The 26576-nt window shown below is 33.0% G+C and overlaps 2 protein-coding genes across 3 annotated transcripts in view; one reads left to right on the top strand and one right to left on the bottom strand.

The window, feature by feature from the left end:
* Nucleotides 1-12888, top strand: part of pelo (pelota mRNA surveillance and ribosome rescue factor) — a 57482-nt gene extending 44594 nt beyond the window's left edge. The window contains exons 10-12 of one of the 2 annotated variants that reach the window (XR_004757323.2): nt 1179-1285; nt 11480-11622; nt 12157-12888. Coding sequence is in view for 1 of the 2 variants with exons in the window: in XM_035353585.2 (XP_035209476.1) it covers nt 1179-1285; nt 11480-11568 (196 nt within the window). In the remaining variant the exon portion in view is untranslated. Of the gene's footprint in view, nt 1-1178; nt 1286-11479; nt 11945-12156 lie in introns of those variants that run through there. The other variant, XM_035353585.2, reaches the window with a different exon arrangement.
* A 1558-nt stretch (nt 12889-14446) lies between these two features.
* The window catches only part of LOC118183967 (monocarboxylate transporter 9-like), a 169252-nt gene continuing 157122 nt past the window's right edge, over nt 14447-26576 (bottom strand). The window contains exon 5 of the mRNA XM_085812616.1: nt 14447-14931. Within this exon, the coding sequence (XP_085668742.1) occupies nt 14783-14931 (149 nt within the window). The 3' untranslated portion in view covers nt 14447-14782. The remainder of the gene's footprint in view (nt 14932-26576) is intronic.

The following is a 26576-nucleotide window of genomic DNA, read 5'->3' on the forward strand; positions in this document are numbered from 1 at the left end:
GTTCCCAGATTGAAAACATTATAGTTCCTGTATCATTAGCATTATATAAGAATCATATGACATGGATTAATATTGTAGTAGTGAAGTTTGGAGTGTTTTATTATAAGCAGTTACTATTTTTAGGACAGACGGGGAATCTACCTAAATTAAAAGAGATTTAAAAGGACTTTTGCAAATTTAGATTAGAATTTTGATTTGAATATTTTTTATTTTTATTCTACACATACATATAGGCAGAATGGTTCTAAAATCCCTAGATTTAAAATTGCATAGACATCTTTGCTTGAAAAATTATTGAAAGTTTTTCATTGATGAATTACATGTCAGTAACAGTTGTTATTAGAGTAGCAATGAAAACTTTTTTTTTATATGCATAAAATTACAAGGTAATTTTTTAAGATGTTCACCAGCAGAAGAAATTGTTGCATATTGTTTTTAATTTTACTCTGACTCTGGTATCTACAGTCAGTATTATACAGTGCTCATTCATTATCAGTGAGAAACTAAACAATTTAATCCTTGCCACCAAATTTCAAAAAATAGAAAAAACAGAATTAAGGGCTTTTTATGATTTGTTTTCAATGAAAAAGAAGGAAGGAAGAAAGAAAAATAAAAAAATTGCTAAACAACAACAACAACAAAAAAAAAAAAAAAAAAAGAACTAAGAATTGTGGCTAGATGTAAGAGAAGTCTTCCAACCTGTAATTTTAAATTAATTTAATCCATATTTAATTTTGAAGTTAAAGCTCATTAGCATATATTATTAATGTACTTAAATGTGATGTTTGTTTATTAACATGTGTTTTTAAATATGAGTAAACACATATGCTAAAGCTTCATGTTATAATATTTCGAAGCTCTGGCTAGTAGTTTACTATTTTTACCCTAAGGCCCTTCTTTTCTTCTTTAGAAGAGATATTGATTATAGTCGATTGTCAGCATACATAGCTTTACTGACTGTTTCTGGAGTGTCCTAACCCAGTTACTGGATTGTCAAAGTTTTGTCTCAAACTAAAGTAGTACTGTGTTTAATATTGCCGAATATAAATTTTCTGTATATCTTTGTATCAATTTGACAAGTGCAATCACATTAATTTCACTAGCCTGTGTGTGTTCAATGTTTTCACTAATGTCTGCTTTATTTTTTATTAATTTATTAGTTTTTTTTTTAATCTCAGGTGCAATGATGTTGCTAAACGGAAGATGTATGTGGAATTGGTTGATAGTGTGCGAGATAGTGGTGGTGATGTCAAGATGTTTTCTAGTTTGCATCCATCTGGTGAACGTGAGTAATGCAATTATTTCTATAAAATTTGAATATGAATACTTTCTTATAAATAAAATAATAGTGTAACACAGTTTTTATTTCTAGTTTTTCTAAAATTTATTTTTTTCTAAGCTTAATACTGAATTTAAGGAATATTTATTCATCAGTTGAATAAAAGTTTGCCTTCAATCATGTCGATAGAATTAGTCTGTCAACACTAATAATGTTTTAAAATGTAAATGTAAGCCGAATAACCGTATCATACTTACTTTGAAATTACTTATACCATAGCTGAAATTTCTTTTTTCTTATTTTTATACCATGTTTCATCTAAGTCTGTATATAAAACAGGTAACTGGGTCTGCAGAATAAAAATTTAATACATAACCGTGTAATTTTAAATATATGTTGCTGAATTTTTTTTTTTTTTTTTTTTTTAAATAATTCTGAATGGCATGGGCACTTTGATTTGAATATTAAGTTTGTCTCCAGTCTACTTACTGCTGTAAGATAGTTTTCCATCCTGGAAACAAATATATCTTAGTACTTCATAATTTGATGTATTTGTGTTTAAATTTTAATATTAAAATCATTTTTGGAATAAATCTGTCAATATGTGCAATAAAACTGAGATCAAGGTTTCATAAATTGAAGTTAAAAACTATTAATTGCTTAAAATTTTGTAGATTTCTTAGATTTTTAAGGGAAAAGTGCAGAATCATCTACTGCTTCGTGTATTTCTTTAATTCGCTACCTTCTAAGTCAAAGAATTGCATAAACTTTGTATCCATGTACACATCGACCTGTTTTCACTTAAAATATCAGAGAATTGCACAAACTTGCCATTGCACAGTCCCTTGACTTTGTCCATGTACACATTGATGCATGCCATATAAGTGGGCAATTCTGCATCAACTTGAAACTAACAAGTTAAAGAATTGCGCAAACTCGGTATGCATGTACACACTGACCTATTTTCACTTAAAAAGAAATCAGAGAGTTGCACAAACTTGGCATTGCGCACTCCCTTGACTTTTGTGCATGTACACATGGATGTGCGCATGTAAGTGGCCGATTCTGCACTTTACCCGATTTTAAAATCATATTTTTTTAGATTGTAAAATCTAGAAATGTGTTTCTTAGATAATAAAATCTGGACATGAAATTTTCAGCAGTGTAAGAAAAATGCAAGTCTATTTTGTTATGTGTAATAATGTATAATTTAATAATATTTAATTTATGTATATACACTCACACTAGATGGTTATAAAATAAGTATCACTATTTGATGCTGTCTACCTTGAAGGAATAATCCGTATAAAACCAAAATCCGAACACTTACTTATCGAGAAGGGGGAAGAAAAATGCATTAATAAAAAAATTAGTTGCAACAAATCGTTGACAGATGGCATTACTAGTGCAAATGCTGATGATACATCAGTAAAATTAAAAAACGCTATTTTTACCAGTAATGTGTTATGAGATGCAGCTTAGTTTGTCAGTCATGCTATGGTTTTAAAACTATTCTATGTCAACAGCTGAAATGCTGCAGCTACTTTACGTGACTGTAAGCATGTGAAAAGAATGTGTAAAGAAAAAGGTCCTTAGCTGCTGTGTTCAGTGAGAAGAAAGGTTTAAAAAAAAAAAAAAAAAGGAAGTGGAGGAGGAAACAAATACCTTTTCCCTTATAAGAAATTGGCTGTGCAATTGTGGAATCATCAGGGACTCCAGAAGCTGGTCCTAGTACACGTGGAGTTGCTCGAGTGATGGATAGTCCATATGTTGCTGTTCAAAAAAATCCTGAGAAAGGTAATCCAGTTTTTATTGCTATAAAATTAGTTGTCATCAGTATTGTTAGAAGGTGGCACACGGCACAGATTGGATTTTGCTGTAGTATTTGTAGCACAAATGGATGTGGATGATGCCTTCGCATGAAATATTTTATGGGGAAATGGAGCCGTTTTATTTGAATAGGGACAGTCAGTATGTAGAACTGTAGGAAATGGACTTTGGAGCCACCAAATGTTATTCAAGAAAGACCCCTCCTTTCTCCAAACCTCAAGATGTGCTGTGGCCTTACAGCAGGTTTTATTCTTGGTCCTTTTATTTTTTTTAGAAGTTACAGCCATCAGGATCTGTAACATATTCAGTTAATGCACAGTGTTGCGCATGTTGTTTGGGTACCGCACATGTTGCTAACATTCGTAGTTCCTCAACTGCAGCAACGACAGTGTCTTACTGAAATGGTTTTTATGCAAGATGGAGCCCCTACCCCATATTGGGCGATCAGTACAGAAGTTCTTATTCCAACATTTCATAAACAGAGTAATAAGTCAGTATTTTCATATGGCATGGCTTCCTCTATCCCTTGATCTGATGTAATGTGATTTTTGGCTTTGGGCATACTTAAAATCTGATATGCACCATGGAGGTATTGCAAACCTCTATGACCTTAAAAGATCGCATAACACAACACGTGTAAAACATCGCTTCTGAGTCATTACATTTCGCAGTTGAGAAAGTCGTGAGCTGCCTGAATTGTGTACTCCAGCTCAATAAATAGCCATGTGGAACCTGAACATGTGTAAGCATAATCACGTTATCTGTAACATTTTTCAGTAAATTCTGTATGCCGTCTGATTTTACATTTTCATTCTTTGTTCTTGTATTACAGGTTATACATTCAAAAGTGCCATCTGTCAGCAATTTTTGCAATTATTTGTTTTAATATTTCATTCTTTTTCCCCTTTCTCAATTAATAAGTGTACTGATTTTGGTTTCATTCGGATTATTTCTTCAAGCTTCAGACAGCTCCAAATAGAGATACGTAGGTAAGTTGAAAAATAAGTTTCCCCTGTCGACTGTGGTCAGAGTTGTGTATGAAAGTCAAAAAATAGAATGAGACATTAAAGATATGACATACCTTTATTTTTCCACATAGGTACCAAGTACATTGAGACATTTGTCATATCGCTTGATAAGCTTCAAAAAGCCCTCCAGGAAAAAATCAGGGCTTTGCATATGGAAGAAGCGTTGAACGGCTTGTTTCACTTCAGTATTGCTTCCAAAGCGCCTTTCCCCGAGATTTATCCGCTATGAATGGGCACGTGGAATATCAGGAACAGAAATTCATAACTGCCTCGTGGAAGTCTATGGGCCAGGTGTGATGTCGAAGCAAATGGTGCGGAGATGGTGTCGCACATTCAGTGATGGACGTCAGCAAGTGGAGGACATACCGAGAGCTGGACGGACGCGCACGACCATTACAGATGCAAATGTCAGGAAGGTGGATGACATGATTAGAGCGAATCGGCGTATCACCATCGATGAAGTAGTGGAAGAACTTGGAATCTCACATGAGTGAGCTCAAAACATCATGCACGACGTTCTTCGATACAGAAAAGTGTCAGCACGATGGGTGCCCCGACAATTGACCTCTACTCGCATCTGGTGTTCTGCTGTTGGATGACAATGCCAGACCACATTCGGCGACGGCAACGCAAAACCACATTGCAACTCTTGGTCGGGAGCGCCTACACCATCCGCCATACAGTCCTGATCTCGCACCAAGCAACTTCCATCTGTTTCCCGCTTTGAAGAAAAATCTCAGGGGAAGGCGCTTTGGAAGCAATACTGAAGTGAAACAAGCCGTTCAACACTTCTTCCATATGCAAAGCCCTGATTTTTTCCTGGAGGGCTTTTTGAAGCTTATCAAGCGATATGACAAATGTCTCAATGTACTTGGTACCTATGTGGAAAAATAAAGGTATGTCATATCTTTAATGTCTCATTCTATTTTTTGACTTTCATACACAACTCTGATCACAGTCGACTGGAGAAACTTATTTTTCAACTTACCCTCGTACTTATTTTGTAACTACCTGGTATATTAATGCAATCAGTTTTAAATAACTGTGAATTGCAAGATGGAGGTACAAGATGCAGAAAATTAGTATATTGAAATATTAAATTATAATTTTACTTTCCCTAATAAATGAGGGGAATGCTTTTAGATATGGATTAATGAGTCATGTTATTGAAAGAATAACTGAGGTGATTCTATATCCATGGAATATTTTACAGATAGATGAAGCCCATTTATATCTGCAAGTTGCCATCAGTTATGCAAAATTGCAGAATAGGAATGAATGAGAATCTGTTATTAGTGTAACCATTGTCTATTCGTTCAACAAAGATCATTGTGTGGTGGGGCTTTATGGCAGCATTTATCATTGGTGCATACTTTTTTGAAGAGAAAGGTCCTGTTACATCTTCTACTACTGGCCAACTATCTATATAAACCTCTTTTTTACAACCACATCATTTCATCACTGCAACAACAGCAAGACAGTTGCTGAGCATACATTTCAGAAATGACATCATCATCAGCTGTCATTTTCCTACAGTTTAGCTATCACTTTCACCTGACTTTAAAAGTTTGCTTCTTTTGCCTCTGAAAGTGCCTGAAAATTTTTACATAAAGAAGTTGGGTAACTTAACGCATGTACTACGCATTACATGCACGGCATCACCACCAGTACACTCTGACCTGTTCTATGCTTTCAGACGTGCAGCAGAGTACGTTAACAGCACATTTCTTGCATGAGTTATAGGTGTTGGTTTCATGATTTCCTTTTTGCAATGTTTCGTTGAATTCTTGAAACATGTATTTTTAATAAAATTGTTATTTTGCGCTAGGCACACTGCACACACACGCAAAAAAGGACAGTTCTATATCTCCCATTCTACTGGCCCAATTGACAAAATTCAACTTGAGTTTTTCATGTCTCGAAAGTGCAACTTAGGATATGTATTAGATTTACATGTAGCAGTGTTTTAATATAGGTATGTATTTTGACACAAAATCAGACTTTTTTGAAATGACATGACAATTTTTTTCCATATTTTGATTCCACGACTCAAATTGTGCCAAAATGCGAAATTTTGTAAAAAATGACATAAGTAGTTTTTTTAAAAATTAGTGCTCAAAATTTTAGCTCCTCAGTGTTAATTGAAATTGATATATATTTGTTAATATCTTTTTTATTAAACTTACTTGATTCCTTCTTCCAGAATTTGAAATTTAAGCTTAATTTGAATATAATTCACATATTTTTATGATTTATTTTAAAAATTTATATTTTTAAATATTTCTTATAAATTTTTCAAAAATATTTTGAATTATAACCTATAAAACTTTTAACATTATTCTAAGCATATCAACATTTCCGAGATATACGTGAATTTACATTTTCACACTTTTTGAAATTTGGCATATTTAATATAAGTGATAATAACAAACATGTGGTTCACGCACTTTGTTAAAATTATCTGAAAGAATTAACGATGGACCTTTTTTTCCTCTCGTGCATCAATGTAAAATAAGGAAAGTAAGTAGGTTACTATAAATTAAGAATTCTGCTAAGTGAATTATTCTTGGCACAAACTGAAAAAAAGTATGCCAACGTAAATTTTTAAATTTCTCCATAAATGTGTTACCAAAAATTACAGAATTTAATATCTAGGCATAATTTGAGTCGTAGAATCGAAATATGTGAAAAAATTGATGTTATTTAAAAAAAGTCAGATTTTGTGTCAAAATACCTATGTTAGAACAACGCTATATATAAATTTAATACATATCCTAAGTTGTGCTTTCGAGACATGATAAATGCAATTTGAATTTTGTTAGTTGGCCCAGTAGAATGGCAGATACAGAACAGTCCCCCTCCCCCCTTTTTTTGCAGTGTACATATTATTTATTTTCCTTTGATTAACAGCATTAATCTCTTTGACGAGTGTAGCACCATCCACTGGTTCATATTGGAATTTTTTTTTCCCCTATGCCAAACAATATTCCATTTCCTCACATATATTCAGATCAAAGCTCAGGTTACTGTCATCAGTAATTCTCATTTTACATCATTTTGAAATTGCAGTTTTAATTATAAAAATTTGCATAAAATATGTTTACCATTTCTTGAAAATTCTAGGCTAGGTTTCGTTCCCATTTACCTCTTATAGTAAATTAAGACACAATAACACGCCGAACAAATACCAATTCCGAAGTCAAACAACAAAAATCAGCGTTATATTTTCAAATTTTCACAGGACTAGTTTGGATGGTTTTACCGAACCACCATCCTGAGCTGCAAAAGCACAAATGAAAAGCCTAGACAGAAAATAAGCTAGTAGCCTGAAACCAGAACTAAAACATGATTTCTTCAAAGGGCAAAGGCAAAGATGGATTGGAATAAGGTCATTAACTAGAACAGAAAGATTTTTTTGAATGTGAAATGCCTCTAGAAAATCCAGTTCTCCAATAGAAGATGTTTTTTGAATAATTTTGGCAGCAGAAAAATTGAAAGTGTGATTTTAGTTCTGTTTAGTTTTAGTTCTGGTTTCAGGCCACTAGCTTATTTTCTGTCCAGGCTTTATTATCTTATCTGATCATTATATCCTATCTCGTTCATTTGCACTTTTGCAGCTGAGGATGGTGGTTCGGTAAAACCATCAAAACTAGTCCTGTGAAAATTTGAAAATATAACGCCGATTTTTGTTGTTTGACTTCGGAATTAGTACTCTTATAGTTAATCGATTGTATTTATTTTTTTACAATTCTTGAAAATTTGCTAGAAATTTTTCGTAATAGCCAAAAGGAAAATATTTTGAGTTTTTCTTTGCTAAAACTTCTAGAAAGGCAATTTTAATCTTAAATCCCTTTATAGAAAAATATCCATTGGATTGTATAGAAATTACTTTTTGTTTTTCTATAAGGTAGCTTAGTAGCATATAGGCAGTTTTAACGTTATTTAAACTAGTTCTTTTAGAGCGCATTAGAGAAACTGACATATCAGCATAATAAAAAAATAAATCTTATCAAAATCATAAAATGTTTATGTTAAGAATGGTGGATAAAAGTCAGCATTTTAGTTACATTTAATTTTTGCAAGATTAAGAGTTGCAGATGCATGCAAAAGATTTCTGCTGTGTATGTAATAATGTAAAAGAATATGCATGCCAAAAATGGTTTTCATTTTGCTAATTGTTCAGTTCAAGTTGTATCATAGTATAGCAGACTAAATGGGATTAATGACAGCAAATTAAAAGCATTGATTGAAGCTGATCACATGTTTGTGAGTTTGCTGAGAACTTAAATTCATCCCAAACAACCTTTAATGACCATTTATACAGTTTCTTTAAGTATAAAAGAAATTTATTTAATGCAACACGTAGCATCTGTGATTTGTTTTCAAAACCAAAATGAATTTTATTTAAACCAGGTGGTAACTGGAAATGAAAAAGAAATTATCTAGATCACAGGTTCTCATCCGGTGGTATGCAAACAATCAAAGTATTTTTAACTATTAAATTCAAAAATTAAAACTCCAACATCCTGATTGAGTTTTTTTTCTCTAAACACCTCTAAATTTATGCTATCTGAGCTTTGTTCAAGAGTGCTAGTGATAGTAGTACTTTGTAGTGGTGGCACATGGTACTAAAGGTTTTCAATTTGTTTAGATGGTATGTGTTAATCAAAAGGTTGAGAACCGCTGATCTAGATCAACGTAGTGTAAAAACATAGTGGTGTAAACCTGATGAACTAGCTCAGAAATATCCAAAGCTGTTATTCATTTTTTTAAAATCAGTTTGTAGGAACTGTAAAGGAATTATTTTTCTAGCTTTTACTGAGGAACAAACTGATCATTCCTAATGTATATAACTCTGAACAGTTACCAGAGTTGAAAGATGTTTTTCAACAGTTCAGAATTAGTGAACTGTAAAGATATGTGTCATCATGACAGCATCCAGCTATAACTATACATCGTAAGTCCCTGCTCAGGAATAACTGGAGCTTAGTTGGGATGAATTACCATATGCATCGTGTATAGCCTTGATATTGCAACATTGTGTTATCAGTTGTTTCTTCTTCTGCTGCAAAATTTCTTCTTTAGTAAATCCTTCGAGTAACAATTCCCATTGGAAATTTTTTTTGGCAAGATCTGTTCAGCAGTTATTAATTGGAAGAATAAAATCGCTAATATTAAACAAAGAAAATATTCATATTCTTTGATTATTAATTACTACTCAGAAATCTGTAGTATTATTTTTTAAAAGCATAGCTGATAAAAGAAATACACTTTTATTTCTTAGACTTATTAGATTCTAAAGGAAAATGTATTCAAGCAGGGCATATATAATAATTATGAAGTGTTCTTCCACTGGAAACTAAGAAAATCTGGAAAAGTAAATGCTTTTGTAGTTTGGTTGAATATTAGGTGAAATAATTACAAATAAAATACTAAAATTACTATTTTGTAGTTATCACTTGTTTCTTTAAGAGAATTTTTGTTTTAATTAAATTGTTATGTTTTTCTTTTCTGACACCAGTTGTTACATTATTTTCTTCCTTCATGTGCGTATGGGTTTCGTGAGGATTTAGAGTGAATAATGACAGTACTTCTTGATGAAGTATCAAAACACACTTTATTAGCCAGTATTGTCAGGACAGCTCCAAAACACATTTTTACAGTCATTGATGAACACGCTGACACGATCAGCAACACAGCCTCCAGGTTATCAGGCTATCATGGTGGCAACAGCTTCACGGCAAAGCACTAGAGTACAGCTCCCGAATTTGCTTGGTCATTCTCGGAACTCCACATACTCTTGAGACTCTCTATGCTACAACTCGCGATGCACTTGACAACACACAGAGCACAGCTCCCGACTCTTCGGTTCATTCATTCCCGGAGTTCAACATGCTCTCTTGACAATACACTAACTGTGATACCCTAACTCTTCGATGCACTCGACGACCCACTTGGCACTGGCTGCCCGGCTGTCAACTCGATCGACTCCACACGGACTGACTCGTTAGACGAGACACCAACTTGATACCAACTATCTTGCAGTCCAGACGAGGCACACTCTCGATACTTACTAACTGGCACTCTGACTCGCCCTCTCGATGAAGCACACACTGACTGCGGACCAGCAAGGTTTATACAGCTTTCGGCTTGTGTTCGAGAACATTCTGGGCTAAACCAGTATGAATTCGTTCCAGAAGGTTCTCCATGTCTCCAAATGGGCGATTTCTCACCAAATGTGGCAACTCTAAAACTGCTTTGCGAGGAAGCCATCTGACCGCGCCTGTACATTTCATAACAATATATATATTTCATTTTCACTAATTCAGAAAGATATGCTTTACAACATGTTTCAGACTTCATTTCTGTGTCTCTTAGATTTTTTAATGATGAAGCTGAAAAATGATGTTTTTATATTTACTGTGATTTTTAACACATTGCATGCAGGAAACGTGATTTCCTTTTTCTTTTTTTTCTTTTTTTTCAGTCTATCATTAAAGCACGTCATTTACATGACCCGTGCTTTAATGATAGACTGCAAAAAACTCAGCCTTCTTATTCAGGGCTCCGGTGCACTCCGGCTAGAATTAGAATATATCCCAAAAACTAAGAAGTATCAGAGCCGGGCTCCAGCGCAATTTAAGCTCTGATCTCGGTATCTATTTGAATTGTCTACATTGCTTATAATCCATGATCATTCCAAACATCTACAATAAACTTTCTCATGGCAACTACCTCTTTAAGACAACCACCTTTGAAAATGATTTGTTTCTGAAAATATAAATATGCATTGGTACTGAACATACCTCTTGTATATTATTTGGAGAAGAATCGTTGTATATTCATCTTGTCTTTAAGTAAAACTAAAAATAGCTTAATATTGGTAATACATTAATTTTGACATGAGTGAATATATTTACAGTATTATGTTTTCTTTTCACCAATTCTTGCATGCTTTAAGTCCCTAAATTCTTAAAAGAAAAATAGAAACTATGTTTAATTTTGAAATCAGGATTGAAATATTTTGATTTAAGTAAAAGAGAGGTCTGGTACACTTTGAATGTTGAGTCATGAAATTGTTAGAAGATAACAAATATAGTGGTTATTGAACAAAATAGTCAGCACATCACTGAATAAAGCTATTTTCTTTACAGAAATTTTAAAATGCAATTCAAACAAATCATGGATTTTAAAATGCAATTCAAACAAATCATTTTATATTCTGCATACTACTGGCAGACCTTATTATGAAATAATTAAAAACTAAAGAATTTTAAAATTTCTTTTATGAGATTGCTTTTAGGCGCACATGTATTATATATGTACTGCATTATATTTTTAGAGTTGGATCAGCTGTCCGGAATAGCAGCTATACTTCGCTTTCCAATGGAGGAATTAGAAGATGAAAATGATTCCAGTGATGAAGATTAAGAAAAGGATAGAGAAGAGATGAGAATTGTTAAAGTTTCCTAGAAATGTCTATAAGTATACCTCTTAAAAACAAATTGCTGCATTTATTTATTGAAATTGTACATATTATGCAGTTACAAAATTTTTAAACGGGTGTATATACAAAAAGTGTTTATTTGCTATTAGGTGAAAAAGTAACTAAATTTTGTACTGTTGTCATAACTATCTCAGCAGATGCTATTTATTTATAATTTATTAGCCTGGAATTGTTATGACAGAGAGATGTAAATTTTTTTGGATCTAAATTATTTTGTAAAACTGGAAATTATTACTTTGACCAAAAGCTGCATAATTCAAATTTAATTATTTTAAATAAATGTTTTTGTTAGTTGTTGAATTTTTTAAAATATTAACGAGAAAATGTTTTTTTTTTTTTTTTTTTTGTGATTTTTATATATTAAAATTAGAAACTGTATATATAAAAGGAAATACAGGGTGTTTCATTACTTGTTTGATCTGATAAGTGAATCATTACTGAAATGTTATTTTTTATGGGAAGTTAAATGAAATTGTGGCAGAATGCTAAAAATGTGTACTTTTTTGTTTCAGATGCGGAAGGAAGTCTTTCCATACATGCCAAATAGTTTAGCAAATAAGTAGGTTAAATGAGGCTAGATTTGGTAGCTACACTGCACTTTTCATTCAATACACATTCAAGTATTTTTTTTTTTTTTTTTTTATCTACATCATCTATCTTACTACATCAGCATTCTCTAATAGTTTCTAAGTTAGACATTATGGTCTGCATACTGATTCCAGTTAAGTGCATACCGAGTTGAACAAGTTCATACACATACCAAATGGTTATTTAGAAACACATATGAGCTGTTAGCCCTAATTTAAGGTATCTAAAAGAATTCACATTTATTATCTTGGATCATAGAAATAAATTTTTTACTTAGTATTGAATGAGTTAAAATTAAACGACAGAAAATACTCTTCAAATTCTGGAATAGGAACAATTTTCTTAAAAGTTATTCGAATCACACAATTTTGTATGTTACCATCACTGACTGCTAAGAAGATTTGCATATGTTTGACTCCCATGAGCAGAACAGCTAAAATCAGAAATATTAATATTGGAAATATATTTGCATTTAAAATGGCAGCATGATGGGAAATTTTAGTTTCATTCATTCTCCTATTTCTTACGTATAAGGTTACCGTCGCTGAACAAACATGCTTGTATTCATCTTGCTTATAAGGGGTAAAAAAATCTGATGTGAATGCCACATTGACTTCCTTGTATGGCTTATGAAATTATACAATTATTTTGCTGCATTTCATTTAACCTTATTTCCTCAAATTTTATTGGAGATATATTTCTCATTTAATTAATTCATTTCTCACTTCACAGCAAGGTAAAAATGCATAAAAACTCAAAATATCTTCATTGAAAATTGTAAAATATAGAAATCGATAACATTAAATACAGTTAAGAATGGTATTTGCAATTAAAATTAGAATGTCTCTGCTAAAACAAGCAAATGGGAGGAAGACAAAATTTTTGGTTCACAAAATTTAAAGCTAATTTTTGATCCCACCTGGCAAAAAGACACTGAAGGTGGTACATCATTTGTAAAGAAATAGCGAACATGTTAGGCCTAGTATGATTTAAACTTTTAAAATGTTAAAAAATTCTAGAACTATTGTATACAGGTTAATTAAGGCATAAAAGCCTTGACTAGAACATAATTCAATCACTGTTAAAGGAAAATATACAATATTTACAACATAAAAGAATAAACAAACAGAGCTCACCAAGCCAGGTAAGAGGGTAGTAGATGTTATATCTGTCCCATATGCAAAACTTCAATATTCTGTAGCTAATTGTTTTTTAGTTATATGAAATACATACATACAGACATCAAGAAAAAAAGTCCTTTGTTCTGTCCGTACATACAGATGTTATGCAAAAAAAAAAAAAAAAAAAAAGCATTTAAATGAATTCGAGAATGGTCAAAATGGATATTTTCATTGAAATATGATACCCGAAATTTTTCGTCATTGCAATACTTCCTTTACTTTATACAAAGAAGAATACACATATTAAAAAAAACTAATAACTTTTGCTGTTAAAGGCCATATCTTTAACAGCAAAAGTTATTAGTTTTTTTAATATGTGTATTGATTTTAAAACAAACTTTTATGGGGGTTTTAAGTAAATTGTCTACAAAGTTTTAACTTCTTAAATATGCTTCCCAAAGATGTACAAATTACAAACTTTTCTCGAATAATAGAGAAGTTTACAAACACAATTAGAATACTTTAGATAAAAGAGTTCCATTAATGTAAAATTTTATTTATGTACATCAGGTAGTGAAGAATTCCATCTAGTAAATATTCATTATGTTTTACAAGAAACTAACAGTATCAGCAAAATTTGCAAAGATCAGATTTTTTTTCAAAAGAAATTTTAAGTAGAGTACATGTGATAATTTTGAAGTTAATTTTAAGTATAGTCTTTCTTCGAAAACCAAGTTCCATAAATGGAATTGTTACTGGTGCTTAAGATTATCATACAACCACTAAACATTCATAGTTTTGGGGGGGGGTATTTGATTATGACAAAGAACGTAAGGGCTATCTGCCTTAGAGGGGGCATGCTTTCATGAAGGACTTTCTAAGGAACACTCTCTCATCTACATGTTATACTTGGGGAAAATGTCATGCAGTTAACCTGTTTGCTGAGATTCAAATCCTGGGCCAAACTACCAGTATTCAGAGACTTTACTGCTCTGCCGCTGATAGACTGGTTCTTTTTACTGAGAAATATTCACTTCTTTATAAGGTAGAAAAGTAGAGAAACTTATTTTTGGAAAAAGATGATAAAAATATATAAAACTAAGTATAACTGTTTATTTTGCCTATAAATATATTACAGAAAATGATGTAATATATACAAATTAGTATTTATCCTGAAACATGTACAATCTACATAATACTAATACAATGAACTGAAACAAATATGAAATATTAACAATATGAAATGTTTCATACATTGGAAAGCACTTTTTCATACTTCACATTAAAAATAATCTTGATATCTTAGTTTGCTTTTTGGTACACGCAGCATAAGCACAAGCTCATTGATCTAAATGGTTATTTGTAAGTAATCACATCATCATGCATAGGAAAATAGTTATTAAATAATTTCATATAAATTTACTTTGGCTCAGATTTTTCCATCTTCTGCAGAATTAGGTTTTTTCTTGTTCCGAGTTATCCACGACTCCACAAGCCATATTGCAGCAAATGCCAATGAAATTATTCCAAAGAAATGAAACATCCAATTATATGAACCTATTACATCACGAAACATACCTAAAAAAAATATTCAGTATAACTGTTGAGAAAAATTTTCAGATCTTATCATCAGAGCAAAAAGTACATAAATAGCATTTGAATATTTAAAATGATACCCAAAGTTGCATTTTCTTTTTTAAAAGAATTAACTGAAATATTGTAGTCAAGATAACAAAATTCCTGTATTTAATGCAGAAATTTTTTTTTTAATTTATCAGTGTAACCTATAAGAAAAAATGTCTTCTTTTACAACATTATGTCACAGCATGTTATAAAAACACAACATATGACTTCTTTTGTTACAAAATTACATTAAAAAAAGTGACCATACTTACTGTTTAATGTACACACTTAGAATTTCTTAACACACATTTTCAATTTCAGAGAGTTTTCTTTAGTGGTCTCTAAAGAAATATTCTATGCAAATGAAAAATTTTGCATTAAATTTTCAAGAATGTCTTGAAAATCAATTAGTCAAGTTTTATAGTTGACACTGCTCTTCTGTATCTTCATCTATAATCTACCAAACTAAATAATTAAATTGCTAAATATGCACTTGACACAATCTGTCTGAGTTTCTTAATGCACATCATGCAATAGATAAATTTCAAATTGCTGTTAGCATTGTACTTAAACAATGTACAATGTAGAAAATACAAATCAGTGCACGTAAAGGCAGTACATTTATTTTTAGGAGGCATAAGTACCATTCATATATTGTAGCTAAATGAAAAATGTATAACCATAACATTTTAACTCGGAGGTTCACAAACAGAGGGAAACGTGGTTAGCCGTATATTTAGTTGGTTTAGTATTTAGTTTATGAATATAAAAATCTACTTCTATTCAAGTGTTGGTGTGTACCAACATTTTCTGTGCTCTTTGTTGTTTATTAAACACATTAGAAAATAATCCAAATAAATATGTGTATTTTTCAAGTTTTGGAAAGGAAATGATATGATCTAGCAATGGTGAAAGGGGTGCATGGAGCAAAAATGGTTGAGAACCACTGCATTCTACTCCAAAAGAAAGCTAAATGTTTAGGAGTAATTCTTGACAGCAAATTAACATTAAAGAAATCATACTATATATGTCACTTTTAAACCAGTAAATACATATATGAACATATCTGGAAGGACAAAATTTATGATTCGTGATTTTTTTAAGTCTGGTAAAGATACCAGGCTTAACCCTCTGACTGCTTGATTTGTAGACCAAAATCGCTTCAAAAATTGTGCCCTTTTTTTTTTTCCCCATATTTTAAATCTATATGTATTGGAAAATTGAAAAATGCACTTTCTCTTTCTAGAAAATGTTTTTTTTATATAGATTTTTATCATGAGAAACTAAGTTGCCAGAAAACCAATTTCGGATGTTACCACCAAAAAAAAAAAAAAAAAAAAAAAAAAAATCTTCTTTTAAATAAATTTCAGTCAAATGACAGTTAATTTCTATTTATTGCATAATATAAAAAAGTAAAATGTATAAAATTTAAGAAAATACAAAGCGCAAAACGGGCAAAAAGCGGGATGCGCTCCTCAATAAAGGAAGAAAAACACATGCCTGCGAAAATCGCAGGATGAACAGATTTTTGCTACATTTGAGTTGCCCGTGAAATTCGGCGGAATGAGCAGTCAGAGGGTTAAAGAAATTTTCCGAGTAAGAATTTAACATTTTCAACAAAAATAATGAAAATTTTGAGTAAACCAGACTAAAAAATTATCTTCTTAGTACCAATAATGATTACTTATATCAGATTTTATATAAAAACAGCGTTTTCTGAAGCTCACAGCTCTATTCATATAAAGTGGTTCTCAGATCATGGGGTAAACCAGAAATTGTATTTAATAATAAGAAGGAACTAGGAATGTGCCAGATGGTTGATCACATCATCAGTGAAAGACTAGGACAAAAACTGTGAAATTAAATATTAATTGATGGTTTTAAGTACTTTTCCTTTAACAGGCTACAAATGAACCAAGAATATAATGCAAAGAAATATCACAAAGTGTCCCATTAAAGGAAAACATTAAAATATGATAATAACCTGCAAATTTTATTAAGATCATCATTCCTGTCCTTACTTTGCTTTATTTACTGTGACAGACATAGGCCTCTGCATAGCCTACATCTGAATCGTATGGAAAATTTATGGGAATAATAGTTCAAATGTTATATGCTTAAGATAACCAATTTGTAAAAGATGTAAAAGTTAAATAATTTGTACAAATTATAAGGAAGTTGGTGAATGGTTCCATTGTCTTTATTTGCACATCATATGTACAGCGTGAATCTGAACAAATGGGCAAAAGTTTAGTGGGTGATAGAAGGCAGCTATACGAGCAATATTTGTTGTAGAATCTATGGTCGGAACGTATACGATGAGTCGCTTGGGGTAAGATAAATGGTTTAAAAAGGGTCAGTCTTTGCTCCTAACGGCATTTTATACTGCAGATTGCTGAGAAGATTGCTGGTTATACAAACCACAAAATTTCCAGTCCGATGGATTGGTCGAAGTGATCCCATAGCTTTGCCACCGGATCGGTCGAGTTTGGATTTTTTCTGTGGGGCCGTATGAAAAGCCTAATCTACGAGTGTCCGATTGAAACCAACATGGATCTAGTCACCAGGATCGATGTTGTTGCCAGCAATATTCGGGATATGCCTGGCATCTTTGCAAATGTACATCAATTCCTCTCCTGCAAGTGTGAAGCCTCTTTATAGCTAGTGGAAGATCTCTTGAGCATGTTCTGTTAATAAAATGTTTTCTGAAGTTATCTTCTCATATTCAGATGTTAATTCTTCAAATGTAGCAGTGGAAAACTACCCTTTAACTTCTCGCCGCTTGTGCTTCACCTTACTTTCTATGACGAATATTGCTCATATAGCTGCCTTCTATTCCCTATTTTGCCTAAATTTTGTTAGCCATGCTAAAATTTATGAAATGATGTCTTCTTGATAGTTACCAAAATAGATCAAAAGACAACATAGTGCAATCAAGGATATGAGAAGTTTTGAATAATGCAGAGCAAAATAAGATTGACTTCATTCTCAATTTACACACTTCTGGTTTGCCTTGCCAATGAGGTCTGCAAAGAAACACAACTTCTAAATTCTCATGGGAGATTTGGCCAAATACTTATGATGAAGAGGTAAAGAAGTATTCCAAATTTTTCAGATCTTCCATTTTAGTAACTGTTTTCTGAAGTAGTGAATTTGCTGTGTAGCAGATTTCTCTGGTTAACACTTGAGACCTTTTCTGCTCGGCCAAACCGGCAACTCAAGATGATTTTCTGCAGATTTGGTGAATTTCTTACTGCTAATTTAAAATGATTTCACATTCAGTTTAAAGAACTCTAATGGTTCTTTTATATGTGCAGATATGTAAAGTCCTGCAGCTCTTTTGCCAGATGCAAATGATACTCTTTGCAGTATTTCTTCAGATTCTGTGCACGTTATCCATCTTGAGTTTTCTACATCTTCTGCAGAATCGCAGTCACTTTTGCATTCACTGTCTATTGCCCTGATTTTTTGCCTTCTTATATATTTCATTTAATTGCTGTTTTTACAATTGCTCTCCTCCTCTTAAATGTCAAATAGTCTATGCATAGATGTAAGTTCATTCTTCAGCAACAAAACATCATTCATCTTCACTTCAACCAATTCCTTAATTGTATTCTGTGCTTATTGGGCTTGGTAACTTTGAAAATAATATTCTTATTGTCGTGTCTGTCAAGTCCAAATTAACATTGATGATACATATATAACAATAAATCTAAAAACATACATAAGATTAAAGCCCCCCCTATTTGTGATTTATTTTTCTTAGCATATGCAAGCTGATTTTTAGTGACTGAGCATGCCATTAAATACAAAAATTACTAAGTGATGCAGAGCATGTTCATCATTTTAATGCAAAATGGAATTTTTCTTAAATTTTGTCATATATGTCATAAGCTTATTTAACCCCTTCGCGCCGACTGTCACGTATACGTGCCAGCAACGAACACACTTACCTACCGCCCGATATGCAGGCATGCCAGAGGATTGTTCCATTCTTTACCGACTGTCACGTATTTGTGCCAGTACTTTGGAACGTTTTTCAAACTATAATTTCTGCCACAAGATGGCACTGTATGTCCATATGGTTTCAGATACATGTAAATTAGACCTTCTACTCGAAATGACAGAAGCATGACTCACATACACGTGTTTTTGATTATATAAACAAACGGGAAAAATAAATGTTTCCGAATGTCGTGATTTACGACGTCACTTTAAATCGCACTTTATTCGCACGTTGTAGTTGTTTACTGTAAGTAGAGAAGTTTTATTTGCTCTAAAGCGTTGGGTATTTCGGTTTGCAGTTCAGTTTTTAGAAAATAATTAGATCTTGTTAGACGTGAATTCTTTGTTTTTACCGTTGCAATGTCGAAGCGTCGAAAATGTTTAACAGAGCATGAAATAGCAGAAATGATGCAAAATATTTCAGATATTGATTCTGAAATTCTGATATTCTGATATTGATTCTGAAAGATTAACTGAAAGACATTTTCCAAAACTTTGTTCAGAAGAGACTGATAAGAAAATGAGATGACGATGCTTCGTTTGTTCACATTCCCGGAAAAATCTTCCAAAACGGCAAATGAGTTATTACAAATGCAAGGAATGTAACGTAGGACTGTGTGTAGCTCCCTGTTTTCAAATTTTTCATACGAAAAAAGAATTTTAAGTAATATATTTAGTTTTCAGATGTATAATGTTAAAATTCATAAAATGGTGAGTAATTAAAATAAAATTAGTAAAATATGCACTTAAACAAGAAATAAGGTAATTAAAGTATATAAATAAAAATATCTATAAAGCATAAGCCGTTTAAATACTCTATAGAGCATTATTGAACAATGCGTTGATACTTCGGAAATTTCATGGATTTAGGCTTAGTAGCAAAAAAGTCCCTGGCCCTGGAGAGACGCTCGCGTAAGACACTGCTGGCCTCAGCGATAAGCGCGCGTTTTCGCTACCCGGCTCGAAGGGGTTAAAAGTCAAATTGATTGCAAAGACCGTAATCATTTTTGAAGTTTCCTTGGCTAACTAAAAAATTATCTAACACTCTCTAATCTATAATTAATAATGAAAAAGATATAATTTCCTCTTCTTTACAAATGTGGGCAGGACACATCATGTAATTTTTACTACAAATCCTGGTATATGCATTGCTGTAATGATTATAAGAAATGGTTACTAAAATACAAAAATTACAAATATAATGTTTGACATCTACTAGATGTGCTGGTATTCTGCGCTCACGCTTTACAAGATGAAAACTTTCCGTGATTTGTTATTAATTGTACTAACATAAAATTTGTTTTTATTCTTTTTAGTAATATTTGTGAGTTAAGTATCCTGTATCTGCCTCATCCCATCTTCTTTGCCATTTTTTTAAGATTTTGTTTAGAAATTTCATTCTTGATTGTAAGCTAGCAGAAAAGATAAAATGTGTACATTGGAAAATGATTTTTATATTCCTAGAGCAGCAGCAGAAATATTTATACTGCTTTATGTGATATTTAATATGAAACGAATCTCCAACAGTACCATAACATTGCTGTATGATATTGTTGTAAGATTTTAGCTTAGAAGTTGAGTGATTTGGACTATTTTGAATTATTTCCATATGAAGAACATAAATGGTTAATAAATTACCAAGATCATTCAAAAAAAAAATGTCTTTCCCCTTTGAAAATGAAGTTGCAATATTTCTGATAGTATTTTGAGACTTAAGTGCAGCTCACATTTAGCATTGGCCATGAATTAACAGCTGACAGGATCAAAGAACTTTTGTGTCACCTGCAATAAACTTTGATGAAGTTGGGCTGTTTGAGCAAACAAATTTCACATTTCCCAATTAGCCTAAAATACAGAGGGTAAGAAAAGTATTGACAATTGCCTATAATTGATCATATTAGCTAACAAAGGAAATGCTCGACAATTTTAGTTGGACATAACGAATCCAGGAAGTAATAAACACTCAAATCTAATGAAACTTTCATTTCAATGCGCCTTTTACACAAAATACACTGAAGTGACAAAAGTCATGGGATACCTCCTAATATTTTGTCGGTCATCCTTTTGCCCGGCGAAGTGCAGCAACTCGACGTGGCATGGACTCAACAAGTCGTTGGAAGTCCTCTGCAGGAATATTGAGCCATGCTGCCTCTATAGATGTCCATAATTGTGAAAGTGTTGACAGTGCAGGGTTTTGGGTACGAACTGACCTTTCGATGATGTCCCATAAATGTTCGATGGGATTCATGTCGAGCGATCTAGGTGGCCAGATCATTTGCTGGAATTGTCCAGAATGTTCTTCTAACCAATCGCGAATAATTGTGGCCCGGTGACATGGTGCATTGTCATCCATAAAAATCCCATCGTTGTTTGAGTACGTAAAGTCCATGAATGGCTGTAAGTGATCTCCAAGTAGCTGAAGGTATCCATTTCCAGTCAATGATCAGTTCAGTTGCACCAGAGGACCGAGTCCATACCATGTAAAAACAGCCCAGACCATTATGGAACCACCACCAGCTTGAAAAGTGCCTTGTTGACAACTTGGGTCCATGGCTTCGTGGGGTCTGCACCACACTCGAACCCTACCATCAGCTCTTACCAACTGAAATTGGGACTCATCTGACCAAGCCACGGTTTTTGATTCGTTTAGGGACCAACCGATATGCTCACGAGCCTACGAGAGTCGCTGCAGGCGATGTCATGCTGTCAGTAAAGGCACTCGAGTCGGTCTTCCGCTGGCATAGCCCAAGGAAGACCAATTTCGCCGCACTGTCCTATCGGACACGTCCCTCGTATGTTCCACATTGATTTCTGTGGTTATTTGACGCAGTGTTGCTTGTCTGTCAACATTGACAACTCTACGCAGACGTCATTGGTCTCGGTCGTTAAGTGCAGATGGTCGGCCACTGCGCTGTCCATGGTGGGATGTTATGCCTGAAATTAGATACTCTCGGCACACTCTTGACACTGTGGATCTCGGAATGTTGAATTCCCTAACGATATCTGAAATGGAATGACCCATACGTCTAGCTCCAACTACCATTCTGCGTTCAAAGTTTTAATTCTCGTCGTGCGGCCATAATCACGTCAAAGCCTCTTCACATCAATAACTTGAACACAAATGAAAGCCCTGCCAAAGCACTTCACATTTATACATTTTCTAAGCGATACTACTGCCATCTGTATATTTGCATATTGCTATCCCATGACTTTTGTCACTTCAGTGTATACAATAGAAATTTGCATGACAAAAAGTATTGGCAAAGTTCTAACTGTTATGCAAATTTTATGTTGAGGTGGCGTGTTTAAACTGATAAGAAATCGTATTATTATAAAGACTGCAGTGCTACTTCAAAACTTTTAAAATATTATTTTGCTAATACTGTGGTAAAATGTCTCGAAGCCAAACAAATTGGATGTTAATGTTAAAAACATAATTATTCAACTCAGAAATGAGGGTTTAACATATCATGCTATAGGAATACAACTGAACATAAATTAGAACCGTTGTAGAAAAATTCAACGAGACAGGATCAACAGAGATAAGATTAGAAGTGGATGTCCTGGAATACTTTCTGCAAGGGAAAAATGTGGCAAAGAAGTTAAAAACCCTAAAATAAGTGCACCCCAGTTAGCCAAAGATGTTGCTAATACTTCACATAAAACTTTAATGTACAAGACTATATGAAATGTTTTACATGAAGGAAGTTATTATGAAAGGGCAGCTAAAAAGAAACCTTTCATTTCAGAAATAAACAGGAGAAAAAAATTAGATTTCGCAAAATGTCATATTAATTTATTAGACAAATTTTAGAACACAGTTATTTTCTCCAAAAAATCTAAATTTAACATTTTTGGGAGTGATGGACAACAATATGTTCAGAGAAAGCCAAACATCGAACTGGAAAAACAACATTTAATACCAATTGTGAAATATGTTGGAGTGAGTGTCATAGTTTGGGGCTGTATAGCAACAAATGGAGTTGGTAACCAGTGCTTCAATTTTGATGGTATTATGACAGCATGTACGTATATAGACATCATGTGCTTACAGTGCCCCAAAACTTAGCTTAGGAACATTATTTGTGTTTCAGCAGGACAATTAGCCTTAGCATACAGCAAAACTCACTTGGGAGTGATTACTCTATAATGCTTCTCGCCATTTAAAGATATTGCCCCAACTGCCTGACGTAAATGCAATTGAAAATTTATGACATAAATAGAACCTAGAAGTCAGGAAACGTAAAATTTTGCGTAGAGATGAACTTAAGCATATACTCCTGCAAGAATGGCACAAAATTCCCAATAGTACAACCAAGACTTTTGGTTTTCTCTATGAGAAATAGATTAGAAGCTGTTAGAAATGCATTATTAATGAATATCAAGTATTAAATTTTGTTCCCACATTTTGCTGTATGATATTGCCAGTACTTTTTTCACATGCAAATTTATGGTTTTGTTGTATATTTTGTGTAAAAGGTGTATTAAAATGAAAGTTTCATTAGATTTGTGTGTTTATTACCTCCTGTGTTCATTATGTCCAACTAAAATTGTCAAACTTTTCCTATGTTTAATATGACCAATTATAGGTAATTGCCAATACTTTTTTTTTACCCACTGTATATGAGGCTGGTTGGAAAGTGCTAGATAATTTTCCAATTAGCCAGGTGCATTCAGAATAATAACACTCTTTGTAAAATGTCAGATTTTTTACATTTGCCCTGCGACATATATAAATTCATTGTTATATGTGGTGTGAATGATTTCTTGGGGAAAAATATACAAAATTTGGCTGTATAATACAAGGATACAAGGCTTTCTTATGTGAAAATTGTTTTTTTACCCACTGTATATGAGGCTGGTTGGAAAGTGCTAGATAATTTTCCAATTAGCCAGGTGCTTTCAGAATAATAACACTCTTTGTAAAATGTCAGTATCAGATGTATCATACAATTGACAAATGAAATAAATACAGTACAATGCAGATTATCCAAACCCCTATTATCAGAAAATTTTATTTTCGGGATCAAACCAGAATTTAGAAGAATAAATTAAAGAGAAGATAAATGACTGATACGACAGTGATACAGGCAGACCTATAAAATATTTAGAAATAACTGTGAAGTTAATTAAGACACAATAACACGCCGAATAAATACTAATTCAGAAGTCAAAACAAAAATCAGCATTATATTAACAAAATTTTCACAGGACTAGTTTCGATGGTTTTACCGAACCACCATCTTCAGCTGCAAAACCACAAATGAACAAGATAGGAAATAATGATTAGATAAGATAAGAAAGCCTGGACAAGAATAAGCAAGTGGCGCCATCTGTTGGTGAAACCAGAACTAAAACATAATTTCTTTAAAGGCCGAAGGCAAATTTGGATTGGAATTAGGATCGTTAACTAGAACAGAAAGATTTTTATGAATGTGAAATGCCTCTAGAAAATCCAGTTTTCCAATGGAAGATGTTTTTTGAATAATTTTGGCAGCAGAAAAACTGAAAGTGTGGTTTTCAGACCATGTTGAGCAATAATGTTGAGCAACAGAAGACTTCTGTGTTTCCTTTTTTCTAACATATGCCTCATGTTCCTTGACGCGAAATTTTAAGGCTCTCTTAGTTTGGCCAATGTAAATTAAACCACACTGGCAAGGAATCCTATAAATACCCCAGGAATTCATATCCGGAATGGGGTCCTTGAGTATGGAACTCGGAATTTTATTGATGGGAGAATAAACAACCCGAAAATTAAATTTCTGCAAAATATGTGCAACTTCATAGCTAATTGATGGAAAGAAGGGAATGACAAGAGAATTTTTATAATCTCCTAAAACAAGAGTGTGCCTTTTTGTGTGTTGAGATGAGAATTTTTTAACTGCTTGATTAATAATGTTGGGTGGAAAGCCCCTGTCAATAGCTATTGCTTTTAAATAATTTAGTTCTTCATCAAGGGCTAGTTTGGAGGAGCAAACTTGAAGAGCACGGAAAACATAGGAATAAAATGAAGCTAACTTTTGTTTAGTCGGATGACATGATTTAAAGTGTGGTGGAAGGCAAACCGATGAAGGTTTATGGTAAACCGTAGTACTGAAGTTGGATGTGTTACGTGTGACCAGAATGTCGAGAAACGGAAGAGAATTGCAAGTCTCAAGTTCAAAAGTGAACTGAATAGCAGGATCAATAGAATTCATTGTTGAAAGAACTTTATTTAAATCATCTTTATTACCTTGAAACTGAGTAAAAGTATTCTGGTCACACGTAACACATCCAACTTCAGTACTACGGTTTACCGTAAACCTTCATCAGTTTGCCTTCCACCACAAATCATGTCATCCGACTAAACAAAAGTTAGCTTCATTTTATTCCTATGTTTTCCGTGCTCTTCAAGTTTGCTCCTCCAAACTAGCCCTTGATGAAGAACTAAATTATTTAAAAGCAATAGCTATTGACAGGGGCTTTTCACCCAACATTATTAATCAAGCAGTTAAAAAATTCTCATCTCAACACACAAAAAGGCACACTCTTGTTTTAGGAGATTATAAAAATTCTCTTGTCATTCCCTTCTTTCCATCAATTAGCTATAAAGTTGCACATATTTTGCAGAAATTTAACTTTCGGGTTGTTTATTCTCCCATCAATAAAATTCCGAGTTCCATACTCAAGGACCCCATTCCGGATATGAATTCCTGGGGTATTTATAGGATTCCTTGCCAGTGTGGTTTAATTTACATTGGCCAAACTAAGAGAGCCTTAAAATTTCGCGTCAAGGAACATGAGGCATATGTTAGAAAAAAGGAAACACAGAAGTCTTCTGTTGCTCAACATTATTGCTCAACATGGTCTGAAAACCACACTTTCAGTTTTTCTGCTGCCAAAATTATTCAAAAAACATCTTCCATTGGAGAACTGGATTTTCTAGAGGCATTTCACATTCATAAAAATCTTTCTGTTCTAGTTAACGATCCTAATTCCAATCCAAATTTGCCTTCGGCCTTTAAAGAAATTATATTTTGTTCTGGTTTCACCAACAGATGGCGCCACTTGCTTATTCTTGTCCAGGCTTTCTTATCTTATCTAATCATTATTTCCTATCTTGTTCATTTGCGGTTTTGCAGCTGAAGATGGTGGCTCGGTTAAACCATCGAAACTAGTCCTGTGAAAATTTTGTTAATATAATGCTGATTTTTGTTGTTTGACTTCTGAATTAGTAACTGTGAAGTTGCTAGAGAACATTTCTAATGATATGTCTAAAAAGATTTATAATGTGGCTGTACGAAAAGATATATATTTTTTTTGGGGGGTGTGATATGTTTTTCATTAAAATAAGAAAGAAATGAATGAATAAAATTAATTTAGAATAAACTGTACCTTGATTGATTCAAGGAAGGATACCTTAGTAGTACAAGGAAGACTACTGCATCCACAATGACAGGAACATAGAGTGCTGCAAACAGATACTGAAGATATGTTATGTCCCTGGATGGGCGATAACATAAAGACAAATTGGGGTCATATGTGGCTGGTCCAATCGGTGTGGGCAACTTGCATAAAGTATCAGCACTTTTTGCAAGTTGGTCTTATTTAACAAG

This window comes from Stegodyphus dumicola, chromosome 3 (assembly GCF_044657685.1).
Source record: "Stegodyphus dumicola isolate Sdum_Otavi_A_Nest chromosome 3, ASM4465768v1".
Taxonomy (NCBI): Eukaryota; Metazoa; Arthropoda; class Arachnida; order Araneae; family Eresidae; genus Stegodyphus; species Stegodyphus dumicola.